Raw genomic sequence first — 23,484 nt, 5'->3', positions numbered from 1 at the left:
GTTAATATTGTAACATGGATTGAAATGTTTAATACATCACTTTTGTGGCTAATTTGTGATTTGCAATAGTGATTTCCATTGAACAGTCTGTAACAACCTGTTCCTTTTCTGTTCATCTGTTGTTTGATTGGAGCATTAGCCTTAAAAACACTGATTTAATTACATTTTTTATATCTTATTTTGAAGATTCACAATTTATTGCTGTTGGCTTGGTGCTGAAGTGGAAGCCTCTACTCTGAGACTATGGGCCGCATTTTCAGGTTTTGTGGTTTTACAGCGAAAACGGTAGCAATATGTGAAACTTTGCCATTTTCGCTGCGCTACTGTTTTTAGCCCAAACTTTTGGCCTTTACAATCAGTAAGGGAGGCGTTGCACACGCATTCACGGCGCAAGCCGTGAGTTTCAGCAACTTTAGTCCAGGGCCGGGAGCGCTGCAAGAGAGGCCTTGGGAAATGTTTTTTTTAATTCCAAAAAAAATTCCAAAAACCCTTATCTATCAAATCGCTGCAAAAAAAGAAAAACTTTAACTTGCCTTGTTTGCAGGTTTTCATACTTACTGCTGCTGGCAGGGCTGCACCGACAGTTTTGATCTGTCGCTGTTCTGGGTCGGGAGAGTGGCAGAGGTCCGACCCAAACGCAATCTGCGTCATTGCATGTCAGCGCACCTCTTCTCGGCGGTATTTGAAAGAGGACAGCGCAAACCTCGCGAAAATCCGGCCCCATAAGCTGCATAACCTCCTAAATAAGGTTATAAATATAGTTCACTCACGATTTATAGTAGAAACATAGAAATATAGAAAATAGGTGCAGGAGTAGGCCATTCGGCCCTTCAAGCCTGCATCACCATTCAATATGATCATGGCTGATCATGCAACTTCAGCACCCCATTCCTGCTTTCTCTCCATACCCCTTGTTTCCTTTAGCCGCAAGGGCCACATTGAAAATATCTAATGAACTGGCTTCAATAACTCTCTGCAGCAGAGAATTCCACAGGTTCACAATTCTCTGAGTGAAGAAGTTTCTACTCATCTCGGTCCTAAATGACTTACTCCTTATCCTTAGACTGTGACCCCTGGTTCTGTACTTCACGAACATCGGGAACATTTTTTCTGCATCTAACCTGTCGAATCCCGTCAGAATGTTATATATTTCTGTGAGATCCCCTGTCATTCTTCTAAATACCAGTGAATATAAGCCTCGTCGATCCAGTCTTTCTTCATATTTGTCAGTCCTGCAATCCCAGGAATCAGTCTGGTGAACCTTCGCTGCACTCCCTCAATAGCAAGAATGTCCTTCCTCAGATTAGGAAACCAAAACTGTACACAATATTCAAGGTGTAGCCTCACCAAGGCCCTGTACGACTGCAAGACCTCCCTGCACCTATACTCAAAACTTCATGCTATGAAGGCCAACATGCCATTTGCCGCCTTCACCGCCTGCTATACCCGCATGTCAACTTTCAATGACTGATGTACCATGACACCCAGGTCTTGTTGCACCTCCCCTTTTCCTAATCTGTCACCATTCAGATAATATTCTGCCTTCCTGTTTTTGCCACCAAAGTGGATAACCTCACATTTATTTACATTATACTGCATCTGCCATGCATTTGCCCACTCACCTAATCTGTCCAAGTCATCCTGCAGCCTCTTGGCATCCTCCTCACAGCTCACACTGCCATCCAGCTTAATGTCATCTGCAAACTTGGAGATAGTACATTCAATTCCTTTGTCTAAATCATTAATGTATATTGTAAATAGCTGGGGTCCCAGCGCTGAACCTTGCAGTACCCCACTAGTCACTGCCTGCCATTCTGAAAAGGACCTGTTTATTCCTACTCTTTGCTTCCTGTCTGCCAACCAATTCTCTATCCATGTCAATACACTACCCCCAATACCATGTGCTTTAATTTTGCACACTAATCTCTTGTGTGGGGCCTTGTCAAAAGCCTTTTGCAAGTCCAAATACACCACATCCACTGGTTCTTGGCCTTCATAGCGAGGGGATTTGAGTACAGGGGCAGCGAGGTGTTACTACAGTTGTACAGGGCCTAGGTGAGGCCACACCTGGAATATTGTGTACAGTTTTGGTCTCCTAACTTGAGGAAGGACATTCCTGCTATTGAGGGAGTGCAGCGAAGGTTCACCAGACTGATTCCCAGGATGGTGGGACTGACATATCAAGAAAGACTGGATCAACTGGGCTTGTATTCACTGGAGTTCAGAAGAATGAGAGGGGATCTCATAGAAACATTTAAAGTTCTGATGGGTTTAGACAGGTTAGATGCAGGAAGAATGTTCCCAATGTTGGGGAAGTCCAGAACCAGGGGTCACAGTCTAAGGATAAGGGGTAAGCCATTTAGGACTGAGATGAGGAGAAACTTCTTCACCCAGAGAGTGGTGAACCTGTTGAATTCTCTACCACAGAAAGTTGTTGAGGCCAATTCACTAAATATATTCAAAAAGGAGTTAGATGTAGTCCTTACTACTAGGGGGATCAAGGGGTATGGTGAGAAATCAGGAATGGGGTACTGAAGTTGCATGTTCAGCCATGAACTCATTGAATGGCGGTGCAGGCTCGAAGGGCCGAATAGCCTACTCCTGCACATATTTTCTATGTTTCTATGTTCTCCCTTGTTCACTCTACTAGTTACATCCTCAAAAAATTCTAGAAGATTTGTCAAGCATGATTTCCCTTTCATAAATCCATGCTGACTTGGACCGATCCTGTCACTGCTTTCCAAATGCACTGCTATTTCATCTTTAATAATTGATTCCAACATTTTCCCCACTACCGATTTCAGGCTAACTGGTCTTTAATTCCCTGTTTTCTCTCTCCCTCCTTTTTTAAAAAGTGGACATTAGCTACCCTCCAATCCATAGGAACTGATCCAAAGTCTATAGAATGTTGGAAAATGACGACCAATGCATCCACTATTTCTAGGGCCACTTCCTTAAGTACTCTGGGATGCAGACTATCAGGCCCCGGGGATTTATCAGCTTTCAATCCCATCAATTTCCCGAACACAATTTCCTGACTAATAAGGATTTCCTTCAGTTCCTCCTTCTCGTTAGACCCTCAGTCCCCTAGTATTTCTGGAAGGTTATTTGTGTCTTCTTTAGTCAAGACAGAATCAAAGTATTTGTTCAATTGATCTGCCATTTCTTTGTTCCCCATTATAAATTCACCTGATTCTGACTGCAAGGGACCTACATTTGTCTTCACTCATCTTTTTCTCTTCACATATCTATAGAAGCTTTTGCAGTCAGTTTTGCAGTTGGGGGATTATTTCTTATATGAGTCATTGTGGTGAATGGTACTGTATCTTACTTGAGGGGGCCCGCTCATCCCCTGATTTGGTCCCACCCTTCTATCTCTTCTGGACCCTCCAACCCCATTTGTCTACACAGATGTGTCATTTGGATACTGCCATTTTTATATTTTTCTCGTTTTTAAAAAAAAAACCACTATGCTCATTATAAATTTTATCTCAATAAATCTTTTGAAATTGGTTCTCTTCATTTTCAAAATTATTTGAAGAGAAACAATTTGGCCAAAAGTGTTAGAAGCTAAAGAAATGATTCCATCAATACAACTGACTGAACAGTACTGTTGCATTCTGAGAAACTAGGCACACTGCACATGCTCAGATGGCACAATCAAAATTCAGCCAACCGAGTCATCGCTCTGTGCATAAATATCAAGTTGAGCCCATGCTTTTGGAAGGGTCTGAGGCCTGTAAGTAAAAACTTTCGCGAAGGCATTAGAAGTCATAAGAGACAATTTGATGGATAATTTTAACCAAGTTGTTGTGAGGAACAACAACTTGTATTTTATAGCGCCTTTAACATAGTAAAATGTTCCAAGGCAGTTCACAGGAGTATTATGAGAGATATGTAATATTTGATTTTTTAATTTCATTTAAACCTTTATTTTGGACAATAGAAGTTCAATTACTGAAGAAAAATGACATGAAAAAAAATTCAGAAAACATTTTGACTGATTTGTGGAAACCCTTCGGCAGAATGTGCAGTTAGAGATGGATATACTCACTATAAAATAGCAGCTGCTTTGTGTCACATGGCATGACACTTTTATTAATTTAAATGCCTATCAGAGTGCTACAACTACACGACTAATAGGTACTGCAGGTACTTATGAGTTTTCAATGAAACATACACACCTACTGAATTAAATATGTAATAAATATATATTATAATGGCAAGCAGCAGGAAAATCAAACATTCTACAATCTTCAGAGAAGTCTGACTGTTTCCTACTACTGAAGTACCCCGAACATCTTGGGAATCCTGTAGCTTTTGATACAGAAACCCTCCTCCACCCCGCTGAATCAATAATATTTTTAACATTTTGGCATGATTGAAAATAGCATTGCCAATAGATAGCAAGAATTGACTGAGCTATGCTTTAAACCCTACATTCTAGCTATTCCCTGCTTGTGCCTTTAACTTGGTCCTTCCCTCGCTGAAACCTTTATCCATGATTTTGTCAACTATGGATTTAATTATTTCAGTATTCTAGCCTCCAACCTTTACAAACTCCAGCTTCTCCAAAATGCAGCCGCCTGTACCCTGGCCCGCACTAAAATCTCCATGCCCATCACTCTGATCCTTGTTGACCCACATAGGCTCTTTGTGCCCCAATGCATTACATTTGAACTTTTTCTTAGTCAGATTCCTCCACAGTCCCACCTCACGGCTCCTCATCACATATCCTCTATTCGGGTATTTTACAAGTTTGCCCTTCCATTGTGGAGCCACAGACCCGAATTCCTGATATGTGCTTCTGGTGGGCAAGGCTCTGTGCCAGGAGCATGAACTTGTAAAGTGATCCCATATACTTTTTATGTATGTTTCCTTACATTGGTCACTTTGTTTGAATTTCATGTATTAAGTTATTGTTGCCTTTATAAGAAAGCACGGATTAAGTCTACAAAGTGAAGTAATGGAGCTTAATGACTCATTTAACCAGGTATTTGTCCAGGTAGCTGCTGCATCATCATTTTTTTGATGGTGCTTGGCTGGTTGATGGCGAGTTTCAGCAAATTTGGAGTGTGTAATTATGGGCAAAGCTGGGCTTTTAAATCAAGGCTGATCAGAGAAATAGCTCTGAGTAAACAGTTGCTTGAAAACTAGTCTGTTGAGATTTGCTTAGCTCTAGTCTTTCAAATAATCAGGTTAGAGTGCAAACCAATATGGTGGGCATTTTGTGTTTAATCGGAGCTTAGGAAGGAATATAACACACTGGTTATACAGCAAAAACATACAACCGTGACAAGTAACTGGTACCAGACCCGATCGATCAGACAGCTGGCATGCGCGAAAAACTCTTCTTATTCATTCTCCTCCTTGTCTTGAGTGTCTCTCTTGAACTACCCAAGAGTGTTCGACTGAAGTCAGCATTGAATCCACCCTTAGCGCAGATGGCAGAGTAAGGACTCCTAAGGGCTTTTCCAATCTTGCTTTTATTCCCTTTTTAGGGGTGGGCCCAGGTAAAAATAATGGACACGATAATTTAACCTATAAGGGTTCCCCTTAAAAACAAGGTGCCCAATAGTACGTCGAGTTCTTTGTTTAAGCCATGGAAAAAGGCCAGCCCTCCTGTTATCTCCCACCTGTCAGGGGTCTTCTCATAGCCATTTACATGGGTTCTGTAATTGACCAATTAGGGTCTTACAGCATGTTGAGGACTGTTCTCCCTGCCCCCTTTTCTCATCTAGTCTTGTCCTCCCAAGACTAGAGTCATACTCATTTCCAAGGAAAACTAAACTCAAAACAGTTCCAGTAAAACATAACTTATACATTAACCCCTTACTTGTCTCGAGCTTCAATACAATCATTTAAACACAGTATTATTTGCGTCACAGTTTCATTCGCATAACCATATACCTTTTCAGGTATCCCTGATTTCTAACAAGTCACAGTATGATCACAGTCTGCATCAAGCTCTGTTTTCGCAACTTAAACACATGTCTAATAACAGCTGATACTTAAACTGATTGAATTCTGTAATAGAGCAACCTGACCATTTTTGGGAACTGAACTATGATGATCAGTTTGCCTTTAATTTTCAAATATCTTATTTGGACACTAAAGATTATTAATTGTGCCTGTATAAGTTTAAATTACAGAGATGTTTACACATTGTTAGAATACACTAAGCTGTTGGCTATAAACCCCAAAGTGGCATGAAAATTACTGGAAGATTGAACATTGATGTTGAATAATTTCCTCCATTGTGTTTTACATGCTACTGACTTTTAACTACTGGGTGCAATATTTTTATAGTTTGCTCTTTGAGAGGATTGTCATGGAGATTGAGAGTTTATTATACGCAAACAGCCACCAGTTTGAAGTATTGAAGATGATGGCAGCAATACAAAACTTCTGCATTTTGGAAAGGTTCAAAGTGACAAAATTGATTAAAATCTCACCTTTGATTTTATACATGAGTTATGACAAGCTATTGTAAGGACCAAGACCCATGTACTCATGTATATACTGAGCAACCTGACAATGCCTATAATGCACAACATTGTTTTTCGTTTGCCATCAAACGCCAACCCCCATCCACTTACCTGAAGGTATCACCTGTGCCTTGTTCAAATGGCCATTATTGATTTGTGAGCCTTCGCAGTAAGCACTTGTGACCATCTGAGCCAGTTTGGTTCAGTTACTTGCTAGTTAAATTCATTGAACCCTCTGGGGATTGATCAGCAAAATTCAAGGTGTACTGTTTTGTGCAAAAAATATTTGGCTAACTTTTTTTTTGAGTTGTAGTAAATTGCAAAAAACGAACATGATACTTCCTTGCGTTTTGTGTTTGTAATGAAAAACAATTTGTCAAACACTTCATTTAAGGTCACTTAAAACTAAAACTATGCCATCTTTGAAGCTCCAAACGTGTGTAAATATTCTAGCCAATATGATTGTGTGCTGCCATCACACAACTGGCCTCTGTTGGTGCGCTGGAATTCCAAGCTTGGATGACCTAATATTCCCAACAGTCTCCACTTCAACAATTTTTGAAGTAGGTGTGCTTTAATTCACTAGGAGTATTTATTCAACAGGAGGGGCCGTGTCACTTCTTGGCAAGGGAAAAGACAGGTGAGGAATATGTTTCCTCAAGTTTTTGATGCCATCGAGCCATTTTAGGCACTAAATGCTTTAGATGTGCTTTAAAAATTGAAGAGTTGCACTGTTTTTTGCTTTATTTTTGCCTGTCAATACTGCATGTGTCCAGGAACTTCAGAAAGTGGGCTCTAAACTGGATTATTTTAACCAATGCTGACTTTTAATTAAGGGTGTGTGGTATCTTCTCTCCAAAACAAGCACATTCTTATTCAGAGTCTAAGATGACTTGTTTGCACTTTGTGTGACAAAATAGTTGTGCAGTATTGAAGAAATATTCTGTTTATAGCACTTGTGACAACTTTTAAAGTCAGCAAGTTTTATATCAAAACTATACATCCTTGAAATGTTCATTCAGTTTTTAGTATAAGCAGTTGGTTGATTTTGAGCAAGATCCCAGTAACCAATTTGTAATTATTCTTTATCTGCTAAATATGGTGAGTAATTTTGATTTTGATGATGCTGTAATGTTTTGTAAAAAAAAATACAGGATAAAATGAAAGAGACCTGATTTGAGCTGTAGATCCAATTACAATGGCTTCTTTATGAGGAAAAATGTTGCAGAATCTCTGATTGACAAATCAGTGCATAAATCTGAATTATTGAAACAAACACAAATGTGTACATGTGTAAATAATTACACAGAAAACTCCAACTATAGTTGTATAATTATTATGATATTCAATTACATGATATCAATTCAATTAAAATGTTCCCATCAGAGATTCAAATCCTTCTCAGTGAAATGTTTCATTTTCCAAGGGCTGGAACTGATGAGACCAATGCTTTAGTTGCGCTAAATACTGGAAGTATTTAGAAAACTAGTAATATATAATTAAGGTAGATCATTTTGAACGTTGTTTGATTTGCAGATTGAATTTGAGGAACAGGCCATTAGGGTGTTGACATTTCTGAAATGGGTTTTTATTCAATTAAGATCAGAGGCAAGGCACGGACCAGAACTTAATTAAAACAATAATTTAAATAAAATGGATATATTTGCTATAATAACTGCTTGATTGAAAATGTTTTTTCACAATGAATGTTCACAGATTGAAAATATCTGGAGAGAATTTACATTAATTTTTGTAGCTCATGAGATATCGTTAATTGTAAAACGGTCTCTGTGCCGGATGCGATCAGCACTTAAAACAGCTTGAGCACTATATATTGGTAACGGTGTCCATTAAAGACAAAATGTGGCTTAAAACCTTTTTTACCTCGTGTTTCAAGTCTGTTTTACCTGTATTAGGGTTCAGTAGTGAATGGCCAAATGCCTGCCCGATAGAGCAGCCAGATACCATCAATATTACTAGACAACAACGGAATGAGGAGAGATGATTGCAAATGATGATGGTCAGCCTCTTTACCTTTCAGTTTCCTGTTTAAGGAAGTAAGTGAGAAAGTTATTGAGCACCTTCATAGTTATCCAGAACAAATTGGTTTGGCAATAGAGAAGCAAAAAAGATGATGGGCCCAAGTTTCCACACGATAAAAAACGGGCGCCCCTCTGAACTGGGCGCCCGTTTTTTGTGCCTAAAACGGCGCCGGAAAAAAAACTTGCGATTCTGGAGAGCCCTGCAGCTCCTTGTCTGTTTGGCGCGGAGTTTACACTCGCGCCGATTTTGTAAGTGGGAGGGGGCGGGTACTATTTAAATTAGTTTTTTTCCTGCCGGCAACCCTGCGCGTGCGCGTTGGAGCGTTCGCGCACGCGCAGTGTGAAGGAAACATTGGCACTCGGCCATTTTTGTAGTTCTTTGTAGCTGTTTAATTTTTGAACATTTTTTAATAAAAGCACATTGCCATCAGCACTGAGGCTTCCTGCAGCCTTCTCACTGTCTCCTTCCCGCCCGCCGTCGGGAACGTCTTCCTCCCCCCCCCTGCTGCGGTCGGGACCACCCGCCGTCGGGAACGTCTTCCTCCCCGCCCCCCCCCCCCCTGCTGCGGTCGGGCCCGCCCGCCGTCGGGAACGAACAAACGAACTTGAGGCTGCCTGAAGCACTTTCACACAGGTAGGAAGATGGTTTATTTAATCTTTTCTTTGCTTATAAATGTTTATTCAGGTTGGATTTATTTGTATAATATTTGTAGAAGTATAAATAAGGATTTATTGTCGAATTTAATGACTTCCCTTACCCCCCTCTCCCCCCCCCCCACCTCGTTCTGAACGCCTAATTTATCACTTGTGCCTGATTTTTTAATGTGTAGAACAGGTTTTTTCAGTTCTACAAAAATCTTCACTTGCTCCATTCTAAGTTAGTTTGGAGTATGTTTTCACTTTGAAATCAGGCGTCAGTGGCCGGACACACCCCCTTTTGAAGAAAAAATTCTGTTCCAAAGTAGAACTGTTCTACCTGACTAGAACTGCAGAAAAAAAAATGTGGAGAATTGCGATTTCTAAGATAGTCCGTTCTCCACCAGTTGCTCCTAAAAAATCAGGCGCAAATCATGTGGAAACTTGGGCCCGATATGTGGAAAAAAAGCTCTACATGTTGGCTGAAGTTTATAATGTTTCATGGGAGTTAGTTCTGGGCCACAAAGATAGTGAAGGGAAGGTACTTATAGCAATTTTGTAACATTTTCTGATAATACCAACCTAGATGACTAGAATAAGAAAGATTACTAGCATTCAGTATGATCTGGGCCAATTAAGTGGTTATGCGAAGGAATGACAGATTAATTTTAATGTAGTTAATTGGATTTCAAACTGTTAGCAGGTAAGATAATCCACATTGGAACATTAAAGGTGTCTACATAATGAAGAGGTGTCCATTAGCAAAGGTAGAAAAGGATTAAGATGCAATTATTAATCATTCATTGAAGTATTCATAAATTTGAAGCTGTTGTCAATAAGGCTAATGAAGTACTTGGATGCATTTCCGAGGCATTCAGTTCTAAATCAAGGTAAGTTTTTCTGGTTTTCTCCCTCCTCCTCTTCATTACAGGTTTCAGAAAATTGATGAGTGTTGCACCCAAGTGATGATTGATGACGTGTATCACCATAGCTTTCAACCATTGAGAGTTGTCACCGCTGAGCCTGTTCCTGTCCTTGGCCAATGTTCACACTTGTATACAGCATGACTCACTGATTGTGGACCAAGAGCAATGGTTGTTTTTCCCCCACCTCTAGCCCAGGGACACTTAAGTTAATTTTTACTTTCCTTTACACTGCCTGATTTTAGCTCATATTCTTCTCGGCTCCATGGCTTAGTGCTGCAGCACACTTGCTCACTGAACTGCTGAGAAATTTCCATCAGAAACCATTATTTTCACTCTGCATGATTCACTGACAAGCTATACTTGGAACATGTCAGTTTTGAATATCCTAACTTCAAAGAGGCAAATACAGCAGAGAATTCAGAGCAGAAAATAACCAAGATGATATTGGCAATTCAGGCTCCAGTTTCTGAAGAGCAGTTCACAAAGCTAAACTTTAGGGGGGAAAAATATTGTCCAGACCTTCTAAAATAATGAGACAAGCATTATACAGAACCAAGCAGAATGTTTATCTTGGGTTGTGAGGCCTGCATTAACTATTCTGGTTAGATTAGGGATTAAAAGATTGTTTCCCCCCATTGAAAGGTGGAACCAAATCCTAATGAATATGTCTAGTTAATAAAGAGATTGTGGGTATAAAGTTTAGGATAACACACATGATCAATAACTGTATCGATCATTATGGCTCCATTACTGCTGGCACAATGGACAAGACACCTGTGCAGTGAAACTTGATAGAAGTAGGAGTCCAAAAAGGAGGAAGAAGGGAGGAGAAGAAACTGGCAGAACAAAAAGTGGAGCAAAAATTAGATCAAGTGGAAAATGCTGGAAATGCAGTGCAGATTGCCAGCAACTGAAAGAGAAGGATAATGCTTCGCTTCAGGTGTAACCTTTCAGCAGAACATGAAAGTGTCAGACAATGTGCCTGCTGCTTGTAACTTTTTCTATATAAAGAAAATGAAAAGGATTTGACTGCAGCCTGCACCAACATGACTAACTATATTTAATTTTTCAAGGCCCACCTACAGAATTTTACAAAGCCAAAGAAATGCTAAAAGCAAAACCAGACCAATCCCAGCAGGATATAGCACTTACTGACAAAGAAATTTGACACCTCTGTTATTCAGAAGCTAATGGCCTCCATAATCCAACTAGTCGGCTCTGTTTCCATATTGGCATACAGCATGCTGCCAGATCAAGTCTCCAGTGTGTACTGATTCAGTAGACCAGACCAGCCATATCTGAAACACATGCAACTCACTAAAACCTGATAGAAAGTTGTTTGAGAATAAAACACCACCAGAAATGCAAAATCTACAATCCCCATTTAAATGAACATTTAACAGCAAATTTGGCGGTTTTAGAAATATATGATTGAGAGAAATCACTTTATGGTTGCTTGTCCAATGAATAAAAGAACACAAAAATAAATAAACTACACGTGCTGGCTATCTAAAATGAAAATAGAGAATGCTGTTTCCCATCAATGTATGTGAAGAGAAAAATGTTTATGTTCCACGTGTAAACCTGTTGTCATAACTGGAAATTGAAAGATAGGTGAACTCATTAACAGTACAAATAAAACAAAAGGTAGAAAGAACAAACAGAAAGCAAGTGTTAGGAATAAAAACAGAAAATGCTGGAAATACTCAGCAGGTCAAGCAGCATCTGTTGAGAAATGTCCTATAAATAATTTCAATATTTACAAAGTTGTGACCGCATTCTTCATACTATTAATATTTAATCCTTTCAGAGAAAATTTGTGGTAAATTTTTCTTGAGATTTTTGGAACACATTTTGTTTTTGACATGTTATAGTCATTTTGACACAGGATGCTTACTTACATCCCTTCTATTTGAACTAGAAGTGACTGGAAAAGAGCTTCAAAGTTTTCCAAAATTCTAAAAACAGATTTTCGTAGGTTGCACCCTTAAGGACAAAAGTATATTTCTAACTCTATTATGATTATTCTGAAAATCTGAACAGTTGATATGAATTATAGCCAGTTTCTGGCTACAGAGCAAGGCATTACTCTGTATCACTGCCACCTTTTAGTTCTGTATTTTTTTAAACACTTCAAAGAATTTTGTAATCATAGGATCTTGACTTACCAGAGTTCCATGTATCTTATTCATGCATCGATTGATGTTATTTCTGTTTCTCCTAGTGGCACCTCTCCATTGGCTTGCTTGAATGCTATGCTTCACACAAATTCTAGGGGAGAAGAGGGTATTTTCTATAAAGTACCTGGTCGCATGGGAGTCTATACTCTAAAGGTGAGGTTTTTTTCTGAAGAAACACCGTGATGCTGTCTTATGAAAATTGTTTGTGTCCTTGGAAGGGAAAAAGATAGTTTCCAATCTTTTGTAATTCTGCTTTCATTTTTAAATTACATATACTGGTGGTGATCAAGGTGATCCATGCTGTGGGATGGAGCACTTTTGGGTTGATCAGTCTCATGTCGGGTGTAACACGGTGGATGCAGAGTAAATTCACTCTACTCTGCCACAAAATTATGACCGTAATCCAACATTGGAAGAACAACCGACTATTTTACCGGTGCTATTTTTTTCTATTTCCTGCATCCTTATGTTATATCTAAGATTTACGACTGATCTGTAGGTGGTTTTGTGTTGTGGGCTCATAGCCGCTAGGGGTTGAGGCTACGACTCCTCAGTTTACGTAGGACTCTTGTAACTTGAAAAGAGAAGAGAAGAGAGGAGTCATGTCAGTAAAGACTGGATATGAACCTGAATCTCAGAGGTGATGGCAAATATACAGCACCATCTTAGTTCTGATTCTTATTTTTTAATTTGGCCAATACCAACACTGTTGGACTCTTCAGCAGGACACTGCAGTTTGAATTACAGTCTTGATTCACATTTTGGCTGCTCCAAGACAACTAAGTCTCAGCCAGGTCACTTGATGGAGTGGGAGAAAACTGTTCAGGAGGAGATCACTTTCTCCACCTCTTACAAATGCCTGGTGATGAGTTCATAGAATCATAGAATGGTCACAGCACAGAAGTAGGCCATTCGGCCATCAAACCCATGCCGGCTCTCTGCAAGAGCACCTCAGCTAGTCCCACTCCCTCTCCTCGTAGCCCTGCATATTCTTTTCTTTCAGGTACTTGTCCAACTCTCTTTTGAAAGCAGTGATTGGGTCTTCCTCCATCACCCTTTCAGGCAGTGCATTCCAGATCTTAACCACTCGCTGCATAAAAACATTTTTCCTGATGCTGTCTTTGGTTCTTTTGTCAATCACCTTAAATCTGTGTCCTCTGGTTCTCGACCCCTCTGTCAATGGGAACAATTTCTCTCTATTTAGATGCCGCATGATTTTGAACACTTCTATCAAATCTCCTCTCAATCTTCTCTGCTCTAAGGAGAACAACCCTAGCTTCTCCAGTCTATCCACGTAACTGAAGTCTCTCATCCCTGGAATCATTCTCGTAAATCTTTTCTGTATCCTCTCGAAGGCCTTCACATCCTTCCTAAAGTGCGGTGCCCAGAATTGGACATAATATTCCAGTTGAGGTCGAACCAGCCCAGGAACCTGTAAGCTTTTTGAACTGCTTTCCCAACCTGCCCTGCCACCTTCTTTGGGGACCTGACTCAAGAGTGGCATTGACAACATCTATAGAACTGCCCCTGATGAGGAGTCAAGGTGATTTCATTTATTTGGAAGAAGGGATAAGAAAAAAATGGTAAAAGTCTTCATTTGCATTGTATGGCTGTGACACAAATTGTTGTTACAGAAACATTGTGTTGATTACTGAAACAATCAAATTCACTAAATTAGCATTAAAATTATACACAACTACAAGAGTGTTTGCAGATAAAGTTTTGTGCCCATAAGCCTCTATTTACCAAGTTCCTGATTTCTCTGCTGATGCTGTCGGAATGCACTGAGCAGAAATCAGGTCCTTCTCACAGAGGAAGAATCATCTTTGGGCTGCGCTCATGCCCCTCTGAAGGCTGACTGAATGACATCTGCAGATATCTGCAACTAAGTCACTGTCACAGGTGATGCATGGCACAGGATAGAGGAAAGGGAGTGTTGCACATCAAAATTGCCCTCACATTAACTAAGTACCAACTTATTTGGATTACATCTGACATATTATTGATTAACTAAAACAAATTGCAATTAAAATCTATTTACGCTTGAAAAATGCAACTGACAGCAGAATTATGTGGAACAGGAGCTGACACGTTATGTACTGTATTTATACTGTATCCACCCTATCGGACTCAATGAGGAGACAACTTATCCACATTTACATTTTCTGTCTATTTAAATTCATATTCAGTCATTATCCAGTTAATTTGACAGCTTTGCTCATTTATCCCCAGCCAATAACAATCAAAGCCAACTATAGTCGGTATCATTAAACTATATGGGTACAACAAACCAGAAGCAGGAGAGGACAACTTAATCTATTTAAGCTTTGTAACTGGAGCTAATCAAATGGTCTCCTATGTACTGCTTTATGTTATTTCAATCTTCTGGGCTAGTATCGGAGCAGGAATTTCTGTAGAAGAAAAATTATAAAAAGGTAGTAATTTTTTTTTTTTAGCAGATTCTGAAGTTTGGGTGGGGTTGGGTTGGTAGCAGGAGTGGATTTATTTTTCGGACAAGCACAAACTTAAATTAAAATTCCATAATTTTCAAGAGACATGGCGTGAATTTCCTCGGGGCTTCTTCCACTCTGCTACCAAGACATCAGAGGAAGTTTGTCAGAAACCCCTTTTACCCACTTGAATCTGTTTGTGTGTGCTTAAACAGAGTTTCTGCCAAATTTACTGTGGTGGAGCAGATGAAGCCCCGAGAGAATTCATTGGCCATAGTGTGCTGCCAATAAATGCTTCTTAAATCAGCTTTTCAATACCAATTCTTTTTGATCATTGCTGATCATTCTCATCCCAAAGTAACTTGTAAAAACAGAGCTTCAGATTGCTGTAACATCACTTTTTCCTTTTGGTTCCTCAGAAGGATGTCCCAGAAGAAATGAAGGATCTGTCCGAGATGTGGGATGACAGCAGTGACGGTCAATCAGATTCACAGAGCACAGGGAGCAACGAGAAACGGGAAAGGAAGAAAAGTAGGTGAAATTTGGAAGGCAATTGAGGGTTGAAAAACTTACCATGTGACCTCCAAACGTATCGACCCTTTTCTTGGGAAGGATGAACTAACCTGGCTTTAATTGGTCAGACCCGTTCAATTAGAACTGAGGTTCAGGCTGATTCAATCCCATTATATCCCAGCAAGAGGTGCTGTCAAGTTTCCATAGTAGATAACTGTCACTTTAATACAGGATACAGGCATGTGGTACCCTATCACTTAAGGACAAAGCCAAATTCAGCCATGCTGAAGATATGAAGGTGTTCTCTGATGCTCAAAAGGCAGATGATTTTGGAATTTCAGAAATCTCTCCATTTCCCAGTGGGCAAACTGATAGAGAAAGGAAGTGACTGAGGGGTTTCGGAGATAAGAATGGTGCTTGATGAATTCCAGACTTTGGTACCATCCTGATGACTGTAATGTTTTTTTCCAATCCTGTTCATTCCTATGTAATCCCTACATGGGGCAGTAGGAAGGTTGGGGTGGGAGTAAGGGAAACTCTGCATTCACCCCTCTCCTAAAATGTTCAAGCCTCATAATAATTCAATTATTTCTGCTGTGCATATACTTTGACACAAACACAGGTTAATGGAACAAGTGGTAGTAGGGCCCAAAGTGTGCCTTCATTGCTTGCCATTATTGTTTATTAGCAACTGTGGGAGCTTGCAATTTCAAGTTGGAATTTTATAGAAAGTTAGTGCACTGTGTTTGGCAAAACAGTAAGTAAATGCTGGTTTTGCTGATAACGACGGAGTTTGAAGATTCTATGATATGCTAAATGACAAAAATAGCTGTCTGTATATTGTAAAGGGATAAATGGTTAGCCCCCAACATGGAAAGTTTGTTAGTCAATTATTAGATTGATTAATAATACTGAATGGCAACATCATACCTCTTGCTATTTCACAGATCAGTAATTTGGATTTCAACTTTTTTTTGGTGCAGTGCAAAGTGCCACTTCTGAGTTTATTTCATTTTTCAGTGGAAATGGTGATGCAAAGGATTTTTTTTTTTTTTAAAACAATCTACTTGTAATGGCTAGTGAATAGTTATCTCAACAGTGTCAGTTCATTCACTGTGCATAGACTGATTTTTTTTACAAGGTTACTTGCAGTAGAAACACTGTCCTCCATGCGCCAGTGTTGTTAGAATTTTAGGCTATGCTGATTTATTGAGTAACTGAATAAAATTAGCAATTGACAGAAATTAATTAAGCAGTGAAGGATTAATGTATTATGGTGCTAGAATGGCTAGAGTCAAGTACATGCATTTTACTCATATCTTATTCTACAAAGAAGCGCTTGCAATATTGCAGTAATTGACAGTTGTGGAAATATATTTTTAATAACTTCATTTTCCTGCCATGTAAGAGGGGGCTTGTTTGCAATATGTTGATAGTGCACTTAATGAACCTGAATTTACGATAGTTCCTGATTTCTATACCTGACAGAACATTCTGTAACAAAAATAATTGGATTGTGTAACCCTTCAGTATTGTTCCTTTTATGGGTTCAATGTATTGAGTCCAAGTTCACTACCTTGTAGTATTTTTTTTTCATGTATGCAAAATGATAACAGGACTCTATGTAATCAAAAAGGAAAGAATGACTTGCATTTATATAGCACCTTTCATGACCGCAGGACGTCCCAAAGCACTTTACAGCCAATGAAGTACTTCGGAAGTATAGTCACTGTTGTAATAACAAAGATAACAACGCATTTATCGTCGTAAAACGGCATAAAACATTCCAAGGTGCTTCACAGGAATGTTATCAAATAAAATTGACATCGAGCCACATGAGGAATTAGGACAGGTGACCAAAAGCTTGGTCAAAGAGGTAGGTTCAAGGGAGTGCCTTCAAGGAGGAAATAGAGGTAGAGAGGGGGAGTGGTGTAGGGATGGAATTCCAGAGTTTAGGGCCAAAGTGCCTGAAGGCATGGCCACCAATGGTGGAGCGATTAAAATCAGGGATTAGTAAGAGGCCAGAATTGGAGGAGCGCAGTTATCTTAGAGGGTTGTAGGGCTGGAGGAGGTTACAGGGATAGGGAGGGGCGAGGCCATGGAGGGATTTGAAAACAAGGATGAGAATTTTAAGGTCAAGGCGTTGCTCAACCGGGAACGAATGTAGGAAATGCGGCAGCCAATTTTCACACAGCAAGGTCCCACAAACAACAATGAGATAAGTAACCAGATAATCTATTTTGGTGATGTTGGTTGAAGGATCAATGTTGGCCAGGACACTGGGAAAAACTCTCTTGCTCTTCTTCAAAAAATACCATGGGATCTTTTATGCCCACCTGAGAGGGCAGACGGGGCCTTGTTTTAACATCTCATTCAGAAGACAGCACCTTCAGCAGTGCAGCATTCCTTCAGTACTGCACTCAAGTGCCAGCCTAGATTATGTGCTCAAGTCTCGAGTGGGAAATGAATCCACAACCTTCTTGCTCAGAGGATAGAATGCTACCATTCAGGCACAGCTGGTATATCAACAAAATGAACCATTAGTCCCTTCCATCCGGCCAGTGAGAGATATTGGTCTATAAATTGGAGCAGGCCGGAAACCTGCCGGTGTCGCAACGGGCCGCAGTTAACAGCCACCTGCAGCAACAGCACACACAGCACTGGTATTTAGATGCTGCCTGCTAATTTAAATTAGCACAGCGCAAAACTTGGAGTGCAACGCTCTTTCTCCAGCAGTAGTCTCAACAGGAGGCCCAAAGCAACGTGGCCGTAGTGAATCTGGAGCAAGAGCAGTGTTGTCTTAAAGCTAGCCTGACACTTTAGAGAGCAGTGTCGGTCCCTTAAAGGGGAACTGCTTTCTAAAATGAAAAAATAATAACCATTTTAAAATAGGCAGTCTTTATCCCTTGGAGCTCTACTGCCTTCTGGAAAAAAAAATCTAAAATAATTCCGAAATAGCAGTCTTCAGCTCTCAAAGCTGAACTGTCTTCTGCACGTTAAATATAAGGTAAATGTCCTTCAGCGCCAACATAAATGGCTCAACAAGCCAGGGAAGGGGTATCCAGGGTCTCGCACGCAGCACTTCTGTTTGACCCTGAAGTGAGCTTCCGACCACATATCCGCGGCATAACTAAGATCGCCGATTTCCATCTCCGTAACATTTTCCATCTCCGCAGTTGCCTCAGCTCATCCACGGCTGAAACCCTCATCCATGTCTTTGTTAACTCTAGATCTGATGAGCCTGGCTGGACTCCCATGTTCTACCCTATATAAACTTGAGGTCATCCAAAACTCGGCTGCCCATATCCTAACTCGCTCCAAGTCACGTTCACCCATCACCCCTGTGCTCGCTGGCCTACATTACCTCACGGTTAAGCCTTGATTTCAAAACTCTCATCCTTGCTTTCAAATCCCTCAATGGCCTCGCCCCTCCCTATCTATGTAATCTCCTCCAACCCCACAACACCCCTCTCCTTCAGAGATATCTGCGCTCTTCTAATTTGGCTCTCTTGAGCATCCCTGATTATAATCGCTCAACCATTGGTGGCTGTGCCTTGTGCTGCCTAGGCCCTAAGCTCTGGAATTCCCTCCCTAAACCTCTCTATCTCTCTTTCCTCCTATAAGACGCTCATTAAACCTACCTCTTTGACCAAGCTTTTGGTCATCTGTCCCGGTCATGTGGCTCGGTGTCAAATTTTTTGTCTTGTAATGCTCCTGTGAAGCACCTTGAGACTTTTTACTCTTTTGTTGTTGAAATAGTCAGCAGATCACGCAACATCTCGACCTGAGACGTTAATTCTGTTTCTCTGTCCACGAATGCTGCTTGAGAGTTTTCTGTCTTCTCTGAGACCTTCCTTTGCCATCTGAAGCCTTGCAAGCATCCAACAGCATTCCCTGCACACTTGAAAATCTATTGCACCAAGGCACTGCTTCAATAAAATATTTTTAACAAAAGTCCAAAATCTTAAATCCAAACTTATCTGAAAGAAGTGTGCAAACCTTAAGAAGCATCGAAGCGTCTCTGCAGGGTTGCCTCAGGCATGCTTTTGTGAGCATGGTTAGGACCTGGCGTTAAATAGTGAGAAATTCCCAGTTTGCAGACGTGGCGTCAAGTCAGGCATTGTATGCTGACTGACGTCACGATCTGCTCATTTACATTTCAGGGTCCAGCACCATGGCCCTTACCAAAATGGCGGCCACCATGTCCCTCGCCGTAGCGCCGAAAGTAAGGCAGTCGCCATTTTCTTCCAGCAAATCAGCATTAACGGGCAGTGCATATGTATGGGTTTCTAGGCTATGGACTTCCACATGGAGGCTTTCTTCTTGAGACTTCTCCTATGCATCCAAATTAAATCAGGAGAAGGTACTCTCAATCGTGAGGTGTGTCATTGGGGAGAAGAACAGTGTTTCAATATATCAGATACATTCTTCTCTGTGGCATCTTAAGAATGACTAAAAAGTCCTTTTCCCTCCCTCTACCCAAAAAATGAATGTTTACTGCTCACACGGAACTGTAAAAAATGAATTAATTATATTATACAGGAGCTGTATATTAATATTCACTGGGAACTGAATTAAAATATTTTGTGTTTTTGACTTGGGATTTTATTTACTCATTAGAAAAATGGGTTATCTGCTACTCATGAATTGCATTTAAGCCTGGACTCAAGGGTGAAAGGGGCAGTGTTTGCAAAGAGTACCTTAAAAGAAAGTAAGTGTAGGGGGATAGCTGCAAAATAAGGAATTTGTTTTGCTAACTTGCAAGAAATACAAGTCTTTCATTTTGTTAAATAGATTTTTATGTTAGTAACATAATCTTCTCCTCACATATTAGTTTGGATCTCAAACTACCTTTTCAAACACCAGTTCAGCTGATGTCAGCAAATGACTTCATACAGCCTCATGGTAAACTATGGGTCAGAATTTGCTGTTAAAATATCGGTGAGGCTAATTGTGCTCACCGTTATTTATGTGAAATTGGTACAGCAACTTCAGGTGAGGAGCAAGTGCCTGGTTAAACTCAATTACCCAAAAGTCGCTGTCTGAGTTGCACCGCTCTTTCGTTAGCTTCACTAAAACAGCATCTCACTGTCTGGCTCACCATTGAAATGCGTTGAGTGGTGTTAAGTTGCTATATTTGCACGATAGATGTGAATTAAACTAGGCACAGAATGTTAAGTCTCATCATTATAACCATAACATTTTAACAATGTGATAATTGGTCACACCCTGGCCAAAGACCTCCCTTGGTGGAAGAGGTGCATCTGAGAGGGCGCTGAGCACCTTGAGTCTCGTTGCCAGGAGCATGCAGAAAACAGGCGCAGGCAGCAGAAGGAGCGTGCGGCAAATCAGTCCCACCCACGCATTCCTTCAACGACTGTCTGTCCCACCTATGACCGAGACTCTGGTTCCCATATTGGACTTGTACAGTCACCTAAGAACTCACTTTTAGAGTGGAAGCAAATCTTCCACGATTTCGAGGGACTGCTTATGATGATGGATAGAGTAACACACTATCAGTTTCACAGATTACAGCCATACCAGTTAGTCAGCGTGAATAAAAACAATTAGAAAATGTAACCACAACTCGCATTAGCATAACCTGTTGGGAACCCTGTGAACTGCAGCTAGATTCAGTGAAAATGCAATGTTTTTACTGCCAAGTTTTGAACAACTGCTCAGTTGCAAGATTAAGAGCCACAGAATGACAGGGTCATGGGCAGAAATGCACTCAGAAAACATATTAATTGGGAAGATACATTATGCTGCCAATGTAAAGGAGAAAAAACAAATGCTAAGTGTTGATTTTTAATGTTCGTGCCACTACATTGGATCGAAGAGCCACTCAACTGATTAACAATTACTTGCAGCCTGAGCACAAAACTTTACTCAATCAGTACTGGATCTTCCAGTCTCCAACTACTTAGACATCAGCACTGAAATAGATAATGGCCCAGATTTTGCTGTAGCAGGGCATCTTAATGGCATCTGCCATTTGTTGGAATTATTCGTGCATGTTTAGATTTTAACATTTTTTGCGCCATAATTGCTGAAAGTGCGAGCTGATAACTGCATAACCAGGGAAATCGGGCATCTGGGGTCTGAGTGAATAGGGCAAACAATCAGATTGAAGGGTTGTGAAATTAACTGTGCAAGGACTGAGAAAGAAGTGTAAATTAGAGTGGATGAATTCAGTGTCAAATAAGGTACAGAAAGAGAAATAGAGAGGGAAAGAAAGATTGGATTAAGAGAAAGTGAAAAAGAGACAGAAAGGAAGTTTAAAAAAGTTGAAAACATTGAAATGAACATTTTTAAGATCTAAAATCAATTAATTTCTGATGGAATGAAACTCCATACTTGGATGAATTAATATTCAGTGCTAATGAGGTTGATTGGCTGTAAACATTGCATTTTCACTGAATCTAGCAGAACATCACAGGGTTCCTAACAGGTTATGCTAATGCTAGTTGTGGTTACATTTTCCAATTGTTTTTATTCACAAGCTAGCTAACTAACTGGTATGGCTGTAATCTGTGAAATTGATAGTGTGTTACTCTACCTATAATGCCTGATTTATATAGCATTTTCTAAAAAAAACACCTTCAGCCTGCTGCAGTACTACTTTTTAAACTATAGGAGGTTGGGCTTTTTGGGTTATTTCAGTTTTCTTCTCCTTCCCCCAGTGAACTGTATTGCTTCCATGTCTCTACACTCAGCTTGTGATTTTCCAGCTCCCTCCCTGTGTAGTGATGCCTTGTCTGGGAAAAGCAGTCACTCGAGCCTAGATTCTGAATCTAACCCATAATCACTTTTTCATGTAAATTACTCATTCTAGCCTTTTAATCAACTGCAGTCTCATTACATTATCCATTCTATACCTCTTTAAGGACCTTTCCATTTTTAAACCACACGCATCTTTTGCTGCATATATGTCTGTAAGAAAGATTTTCTGCACATGTGTAGTGTTGAATACTGTAAAACATAACATGTGAAATGTACTCTAGACAATTCCCAGATACTGACCAGACTTTGCCTTTATTCCATATTATCTTGCTTATATTTCCTGATAATTTTCTTGTATGTACACATGAGACTGTCATTCAAAGAGTGACAATTTAATTGTTACGGTTTTGCGACCGATGCCTATATGACTCATTAGGTGATAATAGAAACCAGAGTAGGACATTCAGCCCCTCGAGCCTGATCATATGACCTTGAGCAATTGCATTTATTACGATAAGTAAATTTTACCAGGTGCAATATGGCAAGTAAAACATACTGTTCCTTTTGATTAATTTTGTTTTGATTAATTTTTCATTCTTGGGATGTGGGTGTTGTTGGCAAGGCCAGCATTATTGCCCAGCCCTAGTTGCCTGAGGAGGTGTGTGTGGGCCTTCCTCTTGAACTGTTGCACATAATTGAGTGGCTTGCTAGGTTACTTTAGAGAGCATTTAAAAATCAACCACATTGGTGTGGGATTGGAGTCACATACAGGCCAGACCAGGTAATGATGTTAGGTTTCCTTCCCTCAAAGACATTAGTGAGCCATTTGAGCCAATCCAACAGTCACTTTTACTTGTAACAGGTTTATTTAATTTCCATTGAATTCAAATTCTGAAATTACCATAGTGGGATTTGAACTCGTGTTCTCTCGTTCCAGTTGAATAGTATAACCGCTGTTATGCAAAAGCATTTCATTTAGTTTTATGTAATTCAAGTCTTTATTTTAAATCATATTCCTCAAATTGTTGCACATCACTTTGCTACAGTTGAATAGAAGGCCAGGTTGAATAGGGTGGCGTACATCTTATACTTGGTTTGAATTTGCACTTTAAAAGCTGAATTCAAGTAGAAAAGGCACGGACACGATGGGCTGAATGAACATAAGAAATAGAAGCAGGAGTGGGCCATTTGGCCCCTCGAGCCTGCTCCGCCATTCAATAAGATCTGATCTTGTCCTCAACTCCACTTCCCTGCCCGCTCCCCATAACATTTAACTCCTGCTGTAATTTTTCTATGATTCTATGAAAAGATTAAACAGTACAAAGTTTTAGATTTAAAATAAAACCATTACTTTTTTTTAATATAAGTTAGGATAATCCCAGCTTTGGTGGGGTTCAAACATCCAAAGTCAAAAGCTGGGGAGACTGAAAATCCACTGCCCTTGCGTAACTCCAGTGAGAGTGTTTCAGAAAGGCTACAAATTTGGCCAGAAACTGGCCTGGTCCCAACCTTACCTTTGAGTTGCC

The 23,484-nt window shown here is 40.1% G+C and overlaps 1 protein-coding gene across 9 annotated transcripts in view; it reads left to right on the top strand.

Moving 5' to 3' along the window:
- asxl2 (ASXL transcriptional regulator 2) overlaps positions 1-23,484 on the top strand; it is a 311,793-nt gene that overhangs the window by 190,741 nt on the left and 97,568 nt on the right. For 7 of the 9 annotated variants that reach the window (XM_070885123.1, XM_070885132.1, XM_070885125.1 and 4 more), the window contains 2 exons: positions 12,317-12,425; positions 15,142-15,253. In XM_070885123.1, the coding sequence (XP_070741224.1) occupies positions 12,317-12,425; positions 15,142-15,253 (221 nt within the window). Of the gene's footprint in view, positions 1-220; positions 261-7,074; positions 7,129-8,404; positions 8,546-12,316; positions 12,426-15,141; positions 15,254-23,484 lie in introns of those variants that run through there. The other 2 variants (XM_070885128.1, XM_070885129.1) reach the window with 2 other exon arrangements.

This window comes from Pristiophorus japonicus, chromosome 7 (genome assembly GCF_044704955.1).
Source record: "Pristiophorus japonicus isolate sPriJap1 chromosome 7, sPriJap1.hap1, whole genome shotgun sequence".
NCBI lineage: Eukaryota > Metazoa > Chordata > Chondrichthyes > Pristiophoridae > Pristiophorus > Pristiophorus japonicus.
This window is presented reverse-complemented; position numbering and strand designations above follow the sequence as displayed.